The following is a 14,409-nucleotide window of genomic DNA, read 5'->3' as shown; positions in this document are numbered from 1 at the left end:
GGGTTTCTTAGGATGGTGGATATTTTTCTGTCTGTGTAGAATGCTGTTTTGATGTTGTGTTTTTGGAGGACCTTACTGATTCTGTCTGTGGTCCCTTTTAAGTATGGGAGGAGGGCTTTGCCATTTTCTTGTTCTCTGTCTTGGGTTTTTGTGGGTGTCTCTCTTCGGATTAAGTTGGTGATCGTGTTTCTTTGGAATCCATTGGCTGTTAGTACATTAGTGAGAGTGTGTAGTTCGGTTTTTTGGTGTTGTTCGTCAGCTAGGTGTTTTGTTCTGGAGATGAGTGTCTTGGCTACGGAGTTGATCTGTGCTGGGTGGTGGTGTGAGAATGCGTTCAGATAGCGGTTTGTGTGTGTTTTTTTATGGTAGATAGTGTGTCCTAGGGAGCCGTTGGATTTCTTGTAGACTAAGACATCAAGGAAGGGGAGTTGATTGTTAGCTTCTGTTTCCATAGCCTACACCCCAAAATACAATTCACTATGGAAACAGAAGCTAACAATCAACTCCCCTTCCTTGATGTCTTAGTCTACAAGAAATCCAACGGCTCCCTAGGACACACTATCTACCATAAAAAAACACACACAAACCGCTATCTGAACGCATTCTCACACCACCACCCAGCACAGATCAACTCCGTAGCCAAGACACTCATCTCCAGAACAAAACACCTAGCTGACGAACAACACCAAAAAACCGAACTACACACTCTCACTAATGTACTAACAGCCAATGGATTCCAAAGAAACACGATCACCAACTTAATCCGAAGAGAGACACCCACAAAAACCCAAGACAGAGAACAAGAAAATGGCAAAGCCCTCCTCCCATACTTAAAAGGGACCACAGACAGAATCAGTAAGGTCCTCCAAAAACACAACATCAAAACAGCATTCTACACAGACAGAAAAATATCCACCATCCTAAGAAACCCCAAGGACATAATTGGCTTAGAAAACCAAGGAGTATACGAAATCCCATGCACCACCTGCCCCACCACATACATCGGACAGACCAACAGAAGAATAAGTGCACGCATTGAAGAGCACAAAAACTCACTCAGAAAAGGAGAACAAACTTCATCCCTGGTCCAACACTTTGAAGCCACGGGACATGAAATTGATTTTAAAAAAACCAAAACTATCGCCAAAATTGAACATTTTAACAACAGAATAATCAGAGAAGCCATTGAGATAGAAAAACGCCCCCACAGCATAAACAAACGAGATGATACCTCTCGCCTACCAACCATTTGGAAACCCGCCTTGATTGACAGACGAGTCCCAACCACCAAGAATGATAGACCCAAACTCATGATAACACCACATGACATCACCACCACACAACCATTCAAAAAGCAAATCCGAACCCACAATGATAACGAGGCACAACCACAAAACAGAAACCTAACTACAGCTGCAACATCAGCCACTTTAAACCCCTCCAAACCACACAATAAGCAAACTGACACCCACTATAAAAACATGGCACCACCACAAACACGAAGCCGAACAAAAGCAGCACAACTCACCAGCTCAGGTCTAAGGCTGGCAGCTGAGACCAGCCCATCCATTCAAAACACACTCCCACCCAATCAGAACACACTTACTCCCCCACCCAATCAGAGCACACCACCCACAGAACACACCCCCTCTGGCAGTTTAAAAAAGAGGAACAAACAGCCACATGCTTCTCCCAGAAGAAGGAAGCAGAAGCCACCAGCCTGATGATGACGGATGGGATTCCGTCGAAACGTCGCCCCTACACCTTTAGTTCTACGCGGGGAAAAACCCGAATAACCAAAGATGCACATATATATATATATATATATATATATTTTGCTCCCTGTCACCTTGACAATGGAGCTGGCATAACTCCATCAAGGTCATATCCTTACTGTTTATACCAGGCAGTTGAAAAATGCAAAATTCTGGAGAGAAAACAGGTTGTCATTGAAACAAAACAAAACAGAATTGCTGTTGTACATCTACACACGCCCATTGTCTTTTGGTCATATGCCATGGATGTGTGCATGTAAGATAGAGAGAGAAACATGCAGAAGTGGTCACTAGTCTATTTACAGCATGAAAATAATATCCATTTATTGTTTGGGAAAAACACAGATTATCAGAATATTGTATAACATGTTTGATTACATAGTCTAAGAAAGCAAATTATAAATTTCAAACTATTTTAAACATTGCACTTAGGATGTACATGTGGATATGAATTATGAGAGGAAAATTCATTAATCTATAATAAAATATAAAAAGATTAGTCATCTTTCTTGTTTTTATCAAATCTCTCCAATAAACCTCTTAATATATTTCCAGGTAGTTTCTGGTGTCTGTCACGGAGATTTTCAATTGCAATCTTTGTCTGTTAAATACAAAAGAAGAAGGCGGCATAAAGTCAATATCATTTTTAAACATACATTCACAGATCATCTCTCAGAAATGATCTTTCTTATCTTTGCACAAGAATTGACCTTCCTGTAATTTAACTTTATTGCTCCGTGTCCTATATTATTGGACCATAAGAATTAGTATGGCATCCTTTAAAACTTAGTCTGATATTTTCCTCTGTCTTTTGTCAAAGATAAACATAGTTAATAGAATTTAAGATGCCAGTTTATTGATCATCCTCACTGTTCTTCTCAAATCCATTCCAATTTGTCTGGCACATTCTTAAATTGTGTTGTCCAATAAAAAAGACAGGATCTGGAAAATTAGAAGTGAATGAAAATAATAGCTTCCATAACTTGAAATTGAATTTGTCTTTTTTGCAGCCATGACAGAAGGCTTCAGCATGTAGTCCACCACAATGACAAGATGTTTTCCACTTCTACAGTATTAGACATATATTTCTAACTATACTCATTTCTTCCCAGAACTGTGGAACTAAATTCAGAATAACTGAATAGGTGAGATTTTTCTGGTTAAAATTGGCATGATTTCTTATAGACAAAGGATAGATCAGAGCTTCTTATTGCACCATGTATGTTAACTGACAGTACAGAGTAAAAGTATGTATATGTTACACTGTCCTGAAAGCTGCCGAAACCATCTTTTTTTGTGAAACAGTGGACCTAGGTTGTCTTTGTAATCATTTTTTTTTATTTTGTTGAATTGTGTCTGGTTGTCAAAAATTGCTTGGAACAGTACCTGAGGTTTTCTTGGCAAGGTTTTTCAGAAATAATTTGGCATTGTGTCCTTCCTAGGGCTGAGAGAAAATGACTACCTAAGGTCACCCAGCTGGCTTTGTGCCTAAGATCGGACTACAACTCACAGTTTCCTGGTTTCTAGCCTGATGGCTTAACCATTGTGCCTAAAACCAACTGCATTTCTCTAACACACCCTTTCTTTTACCATCTTCTCTGCCCCTTCCCTAAGTCACTACAGTAGCTATGGAGATAAATAATATTCTACTCTCAGGAATGTCCTATGTATTGAAGATTGTGATCCACAAAAACATTTGCTATAATATATTTTACTGTGTTAAAGTCTCTTCAAGTGTATCTGTTAAATTTGTGCCAAAAGTATTTTGAATGTCTTTTGTCTTTGAAGGTATTAATACAATTGTCCTTCAATTAGGTACAGTCATATACAATTTGTTTGTCAACTGCACATTGGATAAGCATTTTTTTTGCCTTGTTAGCCTGAGACCAAATCCTTATAATACCCTGTTCAACAGCTATTTCCCAAGTCATGAAGAAACTCTCATACTGTTTCTAAAGGAAGGATTTAATTCCAGTGTGGATTCACCTAATCCAGCCCACTAGTTTGAGAATATAATGGGTTACTTTGTCAATGTTTTACTGAGAGTAAGGCTTTCTACATTCATGGAATTACTGTGATCAATCTAACCAACCATAAAATAGATTACTGTTAATCTGGCAAGACTCCTTAAGAAATCCATGCTTTGCCACCCATTATGTCCAAACTGTTTAGAGAATTAGAACTTTATTATCTGCTTTAGCCTCTTTCCACATATTCATCTCAAAATGACCATTTCATATAATCATTTTGCTTCTTTTTTCAGAGGTACTGATAGTATTTTCCCTTCTCCAATCAACTCAAACTTGAACAAACATTGTTTTAAATATATAACATAACTATCATCTCTGACTGAATCTCAAAACAAAAATGTTCTGCAGGGAAAAAAGATAGACAGTATTTAAGAGGCTATGTTTGGTAAAAAGTTTGCTTACTTTTTCAGCCAGTTCCTCAGCAGTTAGGTTTGGGTCATATGGGATGGGTTCTCCAATGTAGGTGCGGAGTTTGACGGGAAATCCACCATAAATTGGGAGGGCAAAAAATCGAAAGTGTTCGTACAGCCATTTTGAAAGCCCTATAGAGGAAATAAAACAAAGAAGATAAAATTATTCATTCATAAGGATGTGAACATCTCTATTTTTTTAAAGAATGTGATGTTGCATTTTAAAACTGGAGATGTGAACTATGATGCTAACTTCTGCACCCACTTCAAAGTTGTAGAATGTGATCCTGAGACCAGAATATTTATCTTTGATACTGAAAGGGGAGAAAAAACACAGTAAAATAATATTGAAATTAAACCCAAAGGATCAACTGAACGGGGGAAACATTTTCTTTGCTGTTGTGGCCAAGAGTCACTCCAATGATGGATGAATCTGTGATGCCAAGGTGGCAAGTAAAACACTGCAGAAAATTGTGACTGCTTTGCTGCTGTCATCTTCTTTTCTTTCCTTCCATCTTCCCCATCATTACAAACTTTTTCAGAGAAGTAGATCTTTGTATGAGGTGTCCTAAGAAAGATAATTTGAGCCTGGCCATTTGTACCTTGTACCTGGTTTGATTTGTTTGATGATTCATTTGCTTGATGATTTATGTGTTTGATTCATTTTTATTTTATTTTTTATTTTTTGCTGTCTACAATATTTTCAGGAGTGTTCTTCAACACCAAAGTCCAAAAGTGTCAATACTCCTTCTATCCTGTTCCTTCAAAGTCAAAAAGTTAGAAACTGACTGATCTTTTTCTTAGATATTGCCAGTATCTAGGTAATTGATATGGAGTTACCCAGGTAAACTTTCCCTCCTACTCATTATAAATAGTCCTCCATGATTTCAAAGAAAGGTCATCCTTAAGTTCTTTGCATTGGTTCTGCTTTGATCCATTGGACACAAAATAGAAATAGTGCTCTGCCCCCTTCCTGTCACCTGTTATTCTCTGAGAAGCAGGCCCACCCATTCGTTCCTGGTGTAGAACTGGTTTCAAGCAGACGCTAGGCAGAAGTGTGAATTACTTGGGGACAGGGTAGAGGGGGGAAAAACTGTGTCTTTATCTTCCAAACAACTTACTAGCTGTCTGGAAATGTGAAAAATGGAAATGAAAAAATAATGTTTTGTTGCTAATATGGCAGAAACATTAATTGCCAGGCTATTTAGTCTCTAAGGCAGTGGTGGTGAACCTATGGCACATGTGCCAGAGGCAGCACTCATAGCCCTCTCTGTGGGCACATGTGCCATCACCCCAGCCCCAGCTCCCCCATGGCCTCCTCCTCACCAGCAGCAGCCCTGGAGGACAGTCACCCCTAAGTGTGGCCCACATGGAGCAGCACAACCAAGGACATGGCAGCCAGGCAGCAAGGACAAGACTCCGCCCTCATGTACCATCGCGTGCAAATGATGCTGCAGGGTGTGGAAGAACGGCATGACCACCATGGTGCTTCTGGGCTGCCTGGACAATCTCCTGCAGTGGGACATTGAGGCAGTGGGTGGCCCTGCAGGCAGGGGGGCAGAGTGGAGTGGGCAGGGTGGAGCGGAGCGGGGACAGGGGCAATTTTGGGGCACTCGATCTCTAAAAGGTTTGCCAACACTACTCTAAGGGAAGAAACAATCTTTCTCTTTAGACCATGAAGTTATTTTGCTCATATGGACAACTAAGCTCAACACCTTTACCTGATTCAGCTTTGAGCTACTTCATCTCTCTGCTGACTCACAGGCATTTATACATACACACATACACACAAATACACATATACAAAGAGAGGGAGGAAAGCAAATATAACGATTGAGGGTTAGGTAATTAATTATATAGAGGGGAATCTGAAAATGAAACTCACATGTATTTCCAACTGTCCTGTATGCTTCACGAAGGTTTTGTGTAAACATAGGGGTGATTGGCTAAAAAGAGAAATATAAAAATAAACCCCAAAGAATAAAAACTGATATGAGAAAGCATTTTGGTTTAGATTGGAACTGTTAAGAAAAACCAGTTTTTAAGGCAAATTGGATTTGGTTGTTGTTTCATGCTCTTCTAAAATAAATGCCAATGTTATACATTAATGGAGTAGGTATTATTGTATGTTGAAACATGCACAACTTGTTGATAAAATTTCCATTATAGAATATTTACTAACAATGCTATCTTATCAAATGTTTCTCTTCAAATGGCCCACTCCATTGTGGTTTGTATGTTCTGATGAGCTCCACAAATAGAAATTGTATATATTTATTTAGATGTATAAGCTGACAAATAAAAAGATAAGTGCATATAGGTAGTCCTTGATTTATGACTGTTATGGAGCCTAAAATTACAGTTATAAGTTGTTACAGTTGTAAATTAGGCACCCATGTGACCAGAAATAAATTTCTACTTTTTTCATCTTTGGGTACACAAATTACCTTGGACAATGTTTGAAAAGCCAGGTTTTTACAGCTTTTCTAAAGGTTGGGCCAGACAAACCTCCAACAGGTGGCAAAGAGAGAATGTGGCTCTCAGATCCGACAAGGTGGTACTAGGTAATTGCTTCTTTGCTCTCTTTGGACAAGTAGAGATAATTGCAGAAGGGCAATTTTAAAAAAGACAGATCCAGACCATCTAGGGCAGGGGTGTCAAACTGCCAGCCCATGGGCTGGTTGCATCATACGGAGACTGCGCTCACCCCAGCTCCAGCAATGCAAAAAAAGTCATGATACATTGTGATACGTCATGTGACATGGCGAGTTTGACACCTATGATCTAGGATTTTACAGGGACAAGAAGCAACTTGGTTTGCACTCAGAAGCCCATGTGCAGCTCCTAGAGCAGAGGAGTTAGAGCTTCTGCTTGTTGAGCCACATTCTAGACCATCTTTAGACTCCAAGTCATTATCATACATGGCCCCATCTTAGAGAATACTCCACCTAATAGTAAAGGGCATTTATAGATCAGCTCTTTGTACATGATCCTTGACAGGACCACTTACCACTTTGCATTTTAAAGCTACTTGAGCAAATCCTGTATGGCTATTCCACTCCAGACTGTAGTTTTCATCACTAAAATTCTGCTCTCTCAATCCACCAGGTGCTATTCCTATCAAGTGGCCTCTCTTCAGAATGTCAACACAGACTGCTTTCTTGCCTTCAATGCAACCTAGTATATCAAGACATGGTTTTATACCTGTAAAAAATTGGAGGAAATAAAAGATTGTATATGAATATAATTTATAGCAAGTATATTATCCAAATGCAGTAATTATAAAGAGGAACAGAGGGTAGTCTCATCTAAAAGGGAGGCTGAGCATCAGGGGAAATGAGCATGAAGGGGACCAAGCAAGGGTTTTAGTACCTTTCAAATGAAACCAAAATGCAATCATCATCTAATGGTCTACCTACTGTCTCTTGCTATCATTTATTTTGAGCAATTGTCTTGGCATCTCTCAATGGGAGTGATTGTTAATGCAATCTGGAGAGGAATGAGTATGACATACATTCCTTGACTAAGTTATCACATAGATGTGATCTCAAGGGTTGGTAGGTTTGGACAGAGGGTACTATAAAGGTTTATCACTTTCTTATTGCACTTAATTCTCCTGTACCATCAATGCAGAAAGCTCTGTTGCTTTTTCAGAATACCTATATTATTGTTTCCAAATGTCTAGTAATAACAAGTATGACTTCAGCCAGTTTAGAGGAATATCAAAATCTTCTTTGTAACACATTTTTCTTGACATAGGGTGGTGTTTTGAGTGTGTTTTGAGTCAGTGTTGACTTCTGGCAAATTCCTGGATAAATCTCAGCATTTTTGTTAGCAAGATTTCAGAAGTGGCTTATTTCAGAAGTGGCCTGGTAACTTAAGCACTACATCAAACTGCTCTCCTGACATATGGTTAGATACAGGTCAAACAAAGTCAAATTCTTTTTGGAGGGCAACAGATTTTCTCTGAAACATATCCTCTCTTTCTCTATTCTATTAATGGTCTGGTTAATTCAACTTCTGTAACCTCTGAATCTTCCTTTCCATTTACACTGGTATCTCAATACTTAACTGTTTTGAAAGTCATCAAATTTGGTACACAACAAATTTTGAGGTGAAAATTTTGTCCCAGTATTTGTTGTTTGTTTGATACTTGACCCTCAGGCTAGAAATTGTCGATGTTGTTTGCCTCATGACTATTACATTATTCCTTATGGGAAAAATTTGTTTGGTACTTATTGTTTTTGGTACTCATTGCATCTCCCAGAACCAATTAATGATGAGTACCAAAGTACCACTGTATATAGATATATTTAAACCAGAAGTTAAAATAAAACTTTCGCTTTCTGTGACAGAATCAAAATTTTCTGAAAAAGAAGTATTTGTTTCTTCTTGAAGCTTTGGGCATGAAGTGAGTAAATTATTTTGAAGTGCCTTTTTCTCAGAAAGAAATATTCTGTCCCTGTGGTCAAGTGTGGGATGACTATTGCCATCCAGTACTTCTTTTAATGAAGTAGCTTGCAAATTACAAATGAGCACAACCTTCCAACCAGGATCTGAATAAGGTTCCTGCAGGAACTGGAAAGCAAATTCTTTAGCTACAAATAGATTTAGATCTCTGGACCATGTCACTCTTGGATAAAGAATATCTTAGCTATTGTCAATTTGGAAGTCTAGGAGCTAACTTGGCTAGGCTATATCTGCCTGGCATGCTGAATGCAACTTTCCAGGGTTTAAATGATATATTCTTAAGCAGAAGATAACAAACTAAAGCTACTGGTCTATAGCTGATTTTCTGGATCATAGGTTGCAAAGTTCTAATAGTCCCTTTAAACATTTTGCATATCTTTAAAGACATACTGATTGTCATACACTGGCATCACACTAGCAAAGTGATTTAGAGCAAGGGTGTCAAACTGCCAGCCCGTGGGCCATTTTCATCATACTGGAGCTGCGCCCACCCCATTGCCGGCAATGCAAAAAGAGTCATGATACGTCGCAACACGTTACGTGATATGGTGAGTTTGACACATGTGATTTACCTATAACAAATGCCTCTTGCAGCAACCATTCACAGTTACAATAGCAATGAAAAATAATTTTGCAACCAGTCCTTACAGGTTTGTAAAGCAAAGGAAAGCTGAAGCAAGATCGTGAATACAGTCACTTAGCTACCACTTTGTTAATAATCAAGTTGCTAGTCCTAGTTCTGGTAATTAAAAGAGAACTAAAATATAAAGTTAAAATACCTTACCTGGTACTAAATAAAAGAAACAATGAACCACAGAGTGGATTTTTCTCCCAGTCTTTTCATAGAGTTTTGCTTTAAAAAGGACATAGTCAAAAACTACTGCTCCATGGTAATAAACAATCAATCCTGGACCTTGTGGTAGATTCTCCATACCAATGATCTCATAACCTGAAAAAATTAGGATAATTTTTTGTTTGTAGAAGATTCATGGAGATAAAACAAATTCATTTAGAAAAGAGAAAATACATAGTGCAAAACACATAGAGTACTTTTCTTGACCAGATATTTTCCAAATATTTTGTGACATCTACCAGCAATTTCAGGCAGCATAACTAAAATCTCTCTAAGATTACTGGGAATCATGTTCCAAACATATCTGGCAAATTTTTTAAAAAATGCTATTGTAACTCTGAATGGTTGCTGCAAGAGGCAGTTGATGTAGATAATAGCAAATTACTCTAAATCTTTTTTGAAAATCATTTTTTCTAGTGTGAGGCCAGTGTCTGTCAATCATACAAAATTTAGGTCAATAGATGGTGAGGGGGGGAAAAAAGCTACCTGGCAGCCACACCTCTTATGTAAAACGTGGGTATGTATAAAAGCTTGTTCTCTGAGGTACTCAGTGCCTCATTATAGAAAGGGTAGTACACGGAATCTTAAAGAATGTTTGGGTGTACTCTATCCTCAATCCAACCATTTTTGATAACTATCTCCCAGCATTGGACCTACCTTTAAAAAGAAAGTGTTGAAAATGTGATTGTGGGCCAGCTACATAGCACTCTAGATGAAACAGATTCTCTATACTCCTGACTCTTAATTAGTCAGGGTCAACAGTTAATGTTTGCTTTCGATTAACCCTTGTGTTGGGCTGGAAGGAGATACTATACCCCTCCTAGTCCTTTAATAACTATTGGTATCTTCTGGACTGGTTGGAGATTGAAGGCATTGTTTTGAAGAGAGTCTATTTCTTCCTTCCTTCATGGGCAGTTCAGGTCAGTAAGTGGTGAGGGGGGGAAAGCCACCTAGCAGCCATTCCTCATCGTCCCACAGGATTCAATTCTTCATCTCTACTATTTAACATAAAACTAACAGCTTTACAGTACTCTAAATTCCTAATCTGAGATTCATTGGTTATTCATCCTTACTTTACTGCTTAATCTGGCTTTTTATTTAACTACAATAATCATTGTGATAATCTTTGTAATCTATTTTTCCACTGTTTAAAGTTATATCTGTATTAATATTATTAATTTACTTTTTGAAAAATGTAACAGTTTGTAAGAATCTCTCTTTCACCTCCTCCTACTTGATGAGGTATCTGAACTTTGTTGAGGTTTTGATGGCACAAAGAAAATAAAATTAAATCCCAGCAAGATGGAGTTACTGTTTTAAATTTCTTGAAGTTCTCTGACTGCCTTGTTCCTGTCTTTTAATGGAGTGTTGGCTGTAGTCCTGAAAATAAAGGGTACATGACCTTCTGGACTCATGGCTATTATTCATGGGTAAAGCCATAATTAACTCTACCTTTGATACAGCAGCTATAATAATACTACCTGGAGCAGGAAGATCTCACTATTCTCACAGTACCTTCATCACTTCATCACTTTCATACAGACCGGAATGCAGTCTGTATGAAAACCACTCAGATGCTTCAGTTGTCAAGAAGACAGCAGCTTGGTTGTCATTTAGTACTCATTCTATAAACACATTACACTTTAGGCTCTGTACTTGCTTGCATCTAGATACTGGATGCAAAATCAAAATGCAGTTTGTGCCATAAAAAGTGCTATATGACTTGGCAGTAAAGATTTTGCAAGAAAGTCTTCTCCAACTACATTAGACTCCACAATTTTTATGCCTGTGGGAGAAGTTCCTATACTCCCATGAAGTGGAGATTGAGACTCTGTGGTGCAAAGGTCTTGCTTTTTAATGGTAGTACCTATCTTGTGGAATAGCGTCTCTTTAGAAAACTGGTTTGCCATGTTGTTTCCATTCTTAGCGTTAGGGAGTGTTTTAGAAGTACAGTATATGGTGAATGTTATGACACCCTTACTTGAATGATTACATGTAGATTGTTATAATTCTTGTAGTTTTATTAGTTGGCATGTATACCCAGACTGTATTAGTAACAACTGTTTTGTTTAATGTTCTCAACTAATGCAACTTGACAATAATATACTTGATTGCAGTGAGTATAAATTTGATAAAAAGATCGTTGAACAGTATCGTAAAGTATAGTTTTGCCCTGCCTCCCTACCCACACACAATACTGTTTTACCACAGTTTCTCCCAAATAAGTCAGCAAATTTGTCTGTGAAAGATAGCAGAGCACAGGTTCTGGTGCAATGTAAAGGAAGCTGGAATTTTAACCTTTCATACAGATTGAATTGTTATCTTACACAAGCAGGACATTCACTGTAACATCTCCAGGTATTTTTGCTTCTTTGAGTCAGTGTTGTCTCCTGGTGATGGCCTGAGCAAATCCCTGCAATTCTGATGGCATTGCCTCCTTCCTAAGAGAGTGACTTCCCCCCCAAATCATCCAGCTGGCTTTGTGGCTAAGGCAGTTCTAGAACTCACAGATTCCCCGGTTTCTAGCCTGGTACTGTATCCACTACACTACTAGGGCTCATGACTACAGGGTACTTATATTATATTACCATTTATGATTATATTTACAGTATAAGAGGCACAATTTTGACTCAAAGAGCAGATAATATAAGTTTCACACAGCACACTGTTTCATAGAAATATTGGACAATCTGTGTGCCACATACAAGTCGAGACTCTGCCTGGAATAAATTGTCTGCTCTCTTGATTGTCTTGTGACTATTTAAATAACTACTTACCATGCCATATCTTCCCGTATAAATTCAACAGATTTGCTATGCATTGCCTTGGTTTGTTCCATAACTCATTGTAAGCGTCTCCTTTTATATTATATTTTTTCTTCCAAATATAAAAACAAAATGTGCATGTATAGCAAATTAAAAAAATACCTAAAGGTATATAATATATAAGGAGAAAAAGTACTAGTAATAGCAACATAGGCTGAAGTACAGAGTTCACAAAGTCTTCCAAGCAATCAAAACCAATCCAGTCTTTTATCATTCGAAGAAACCATGTCATAGATTCATACACAGATGTATTCAACATAGTAGCTTTCTTTTCATTCATGTTAAAAAAATAGAAAAAAAGAGAAAAAGTCATGATTTATTTTGTGGGAAGGAAATAATGTTATTTATCAGCTTGTAAACACAGACAAATGCATCATTTTTTTAATTTTAAATTCATAATTTTTAAACCATTTTATAGCACTTAATTTTGTATAAGTTCTATTTAACTCTCTCCTTTCATAAATGCACACACACTTTCATGGGTTCCTTGAATATACATAAGAATATATATAAAGCTTCCAGTCAATATGCACTGTTGTTTTCTTATAAACCTACTTCTACTAAAGTAAGAAATAAAAATGGGAAAGAATGCTGGAAAATAACAATTATTTTGAAAATATTTGTGCATCCAGTTTGAACTATATTCAGAATTTTTCTAAATGCTCATTATAAGATTGATAATAAATGACTTTCCATAATTAGACATAATGTATTTATTTGACTTTGTCTAACATTCTAAACAAAACTACTTGGCACCTGAGCCAATGAAAATTATTTTGGAATTATAGTTATGTGCTTAACATTATTGTCTTAAATTTATTCATTTACTAAAACTCTTATCTTACTGCAGTCTAATTAGACTCTTTGTGATTTATAATAAAATAAAGTTTATCAAGGAGTAAATAACAAATAAAGAAACAAAGCATAAAATTCCAAACAAATGGGTTCAGAAGCCAAACTCTGGAGAAACTTTGTCTTCAGCTTGTTTAGGAAGATATTCGCAGTGAGAGCTGAACTCATCTTAAGCAGCAGGCTGCTTCAGAGGGCCATTCCTGCAACTGAATAAAATGCCTCCCGCATCTGAAGGACAATTAATTAGCCATTTATCCTGACATGACCACATGCCAAGTGTAGATGCAGTCTCCCAAGTCTCCAAAGGCTGCCCTTTAAATCAATCAAGGAAGCACAGAGGGACCCTTCAGGAGGGCTAGAGGGAGATAGTGTAGAATTGCACATTGATCTATAGATTGCAAAAAATCTTTCTTGCCTCTGACCAAAATGTTCTAAATATCCTTCTACAAGAGCAAATATGGACAGCCATTAAAAAAAATGCCACATTTTTAACAACAGCCGTGGTTTGCAGAAATTGGTTGGTATTAAACAAATAACTTATTTTATTTGGTATACTGCAAGAAAACTGCTTACCTAAAGTAGACACTTGTGAATGAAGGTGATATATGTGTCCCAGGATAATGCTGCAGGATCTAATCTTAGTCAATCACCATGACCAAAGGATTTTTCTTCCAAACTTTCAGGATTGTGCTGAAGTCCATCATCAGGGAAATTCTCTCTCTCCAGAATATGGGGTGTTTTATGTGTTGTATTTATATAGTTCCTGGTTGTGTGTAGCTTTTAACTGTTAATTAAAGCACACTGTTGATACTGCAGCAGTGTTTTCACCCTGCCGTGTAGTCTTTTGATGCAACTCTTTTTATGAGACAATGCATGGTTACTATTCAAGGTCAGAATGTGTGGAGTGTTGGTAACCTTGCAATATACTGTGGTTTCTAAACTGCCATCTTCCTGTATGTTGATAAGTACATCTATTGCCAGTTTTAGATGCTTATCAACAGACAGGAAGGTGGCAGCATAGAAACCACGGTATATCATAAAGCTACCAACCGCCCACGCATTCTGAGCTTCAACAATAACCATCTATTGTCTCATTAAAAGAATTGCACCAGAACATTATACAGCAGGGTGAAAGCACACTGTGGTACTCAGTTAGCAAAACAACAGGACAGCAGGTACCTATATGAACAATTC

The 14,409-nt window shown here is 37.6% G+C and overlaps 1 protein-coding gene across 1 annotated transcript; it reads right to left on the bottom strand.

Moving 5' to 3' along the window:
* Positions 1–2,271: 2,271 nt before the first annotated feature.
* LOC310638728 (DGAT1/2-independent enzyme synthesizing storage lipids-like) lies at positions 2,272–12,622 on the bottom strand (the record flags this gene model as incomplete). Its single annotated transcript, XM_083360016.1, has 6 exons — positions 2,272–2,376; positions 4,208–4,347; positions 6,101–6,161; positions 7,226–7,419; positions 9,470–9,634; positions 12,316–12,622. 6 exons carry the CDS (start codon positions 12,620–12,622, stop codon positions 2,272–2,274), a joined length of 972 nt encoding a protein of 323 aa, XP_083216142.1.
* Positions 12,623–14,409: the final 1,787 nt, after the last annotated feature.

Source organism: Vipera ursinii (assembly GCF_947247035.1).
Source record: "Vipera ursinii genome assembly, chromosome: 3".
In the NCBI taxonomy this organism is placed as follows: Eukaryota; Metazoa; Chordata; class Lepidosauria; order Squamata; family Viperidae; genus Vipera; species Vipera ursinii.
This window is presented reverse-complemented; position numbering and strand designations above follow the sequence as displayed.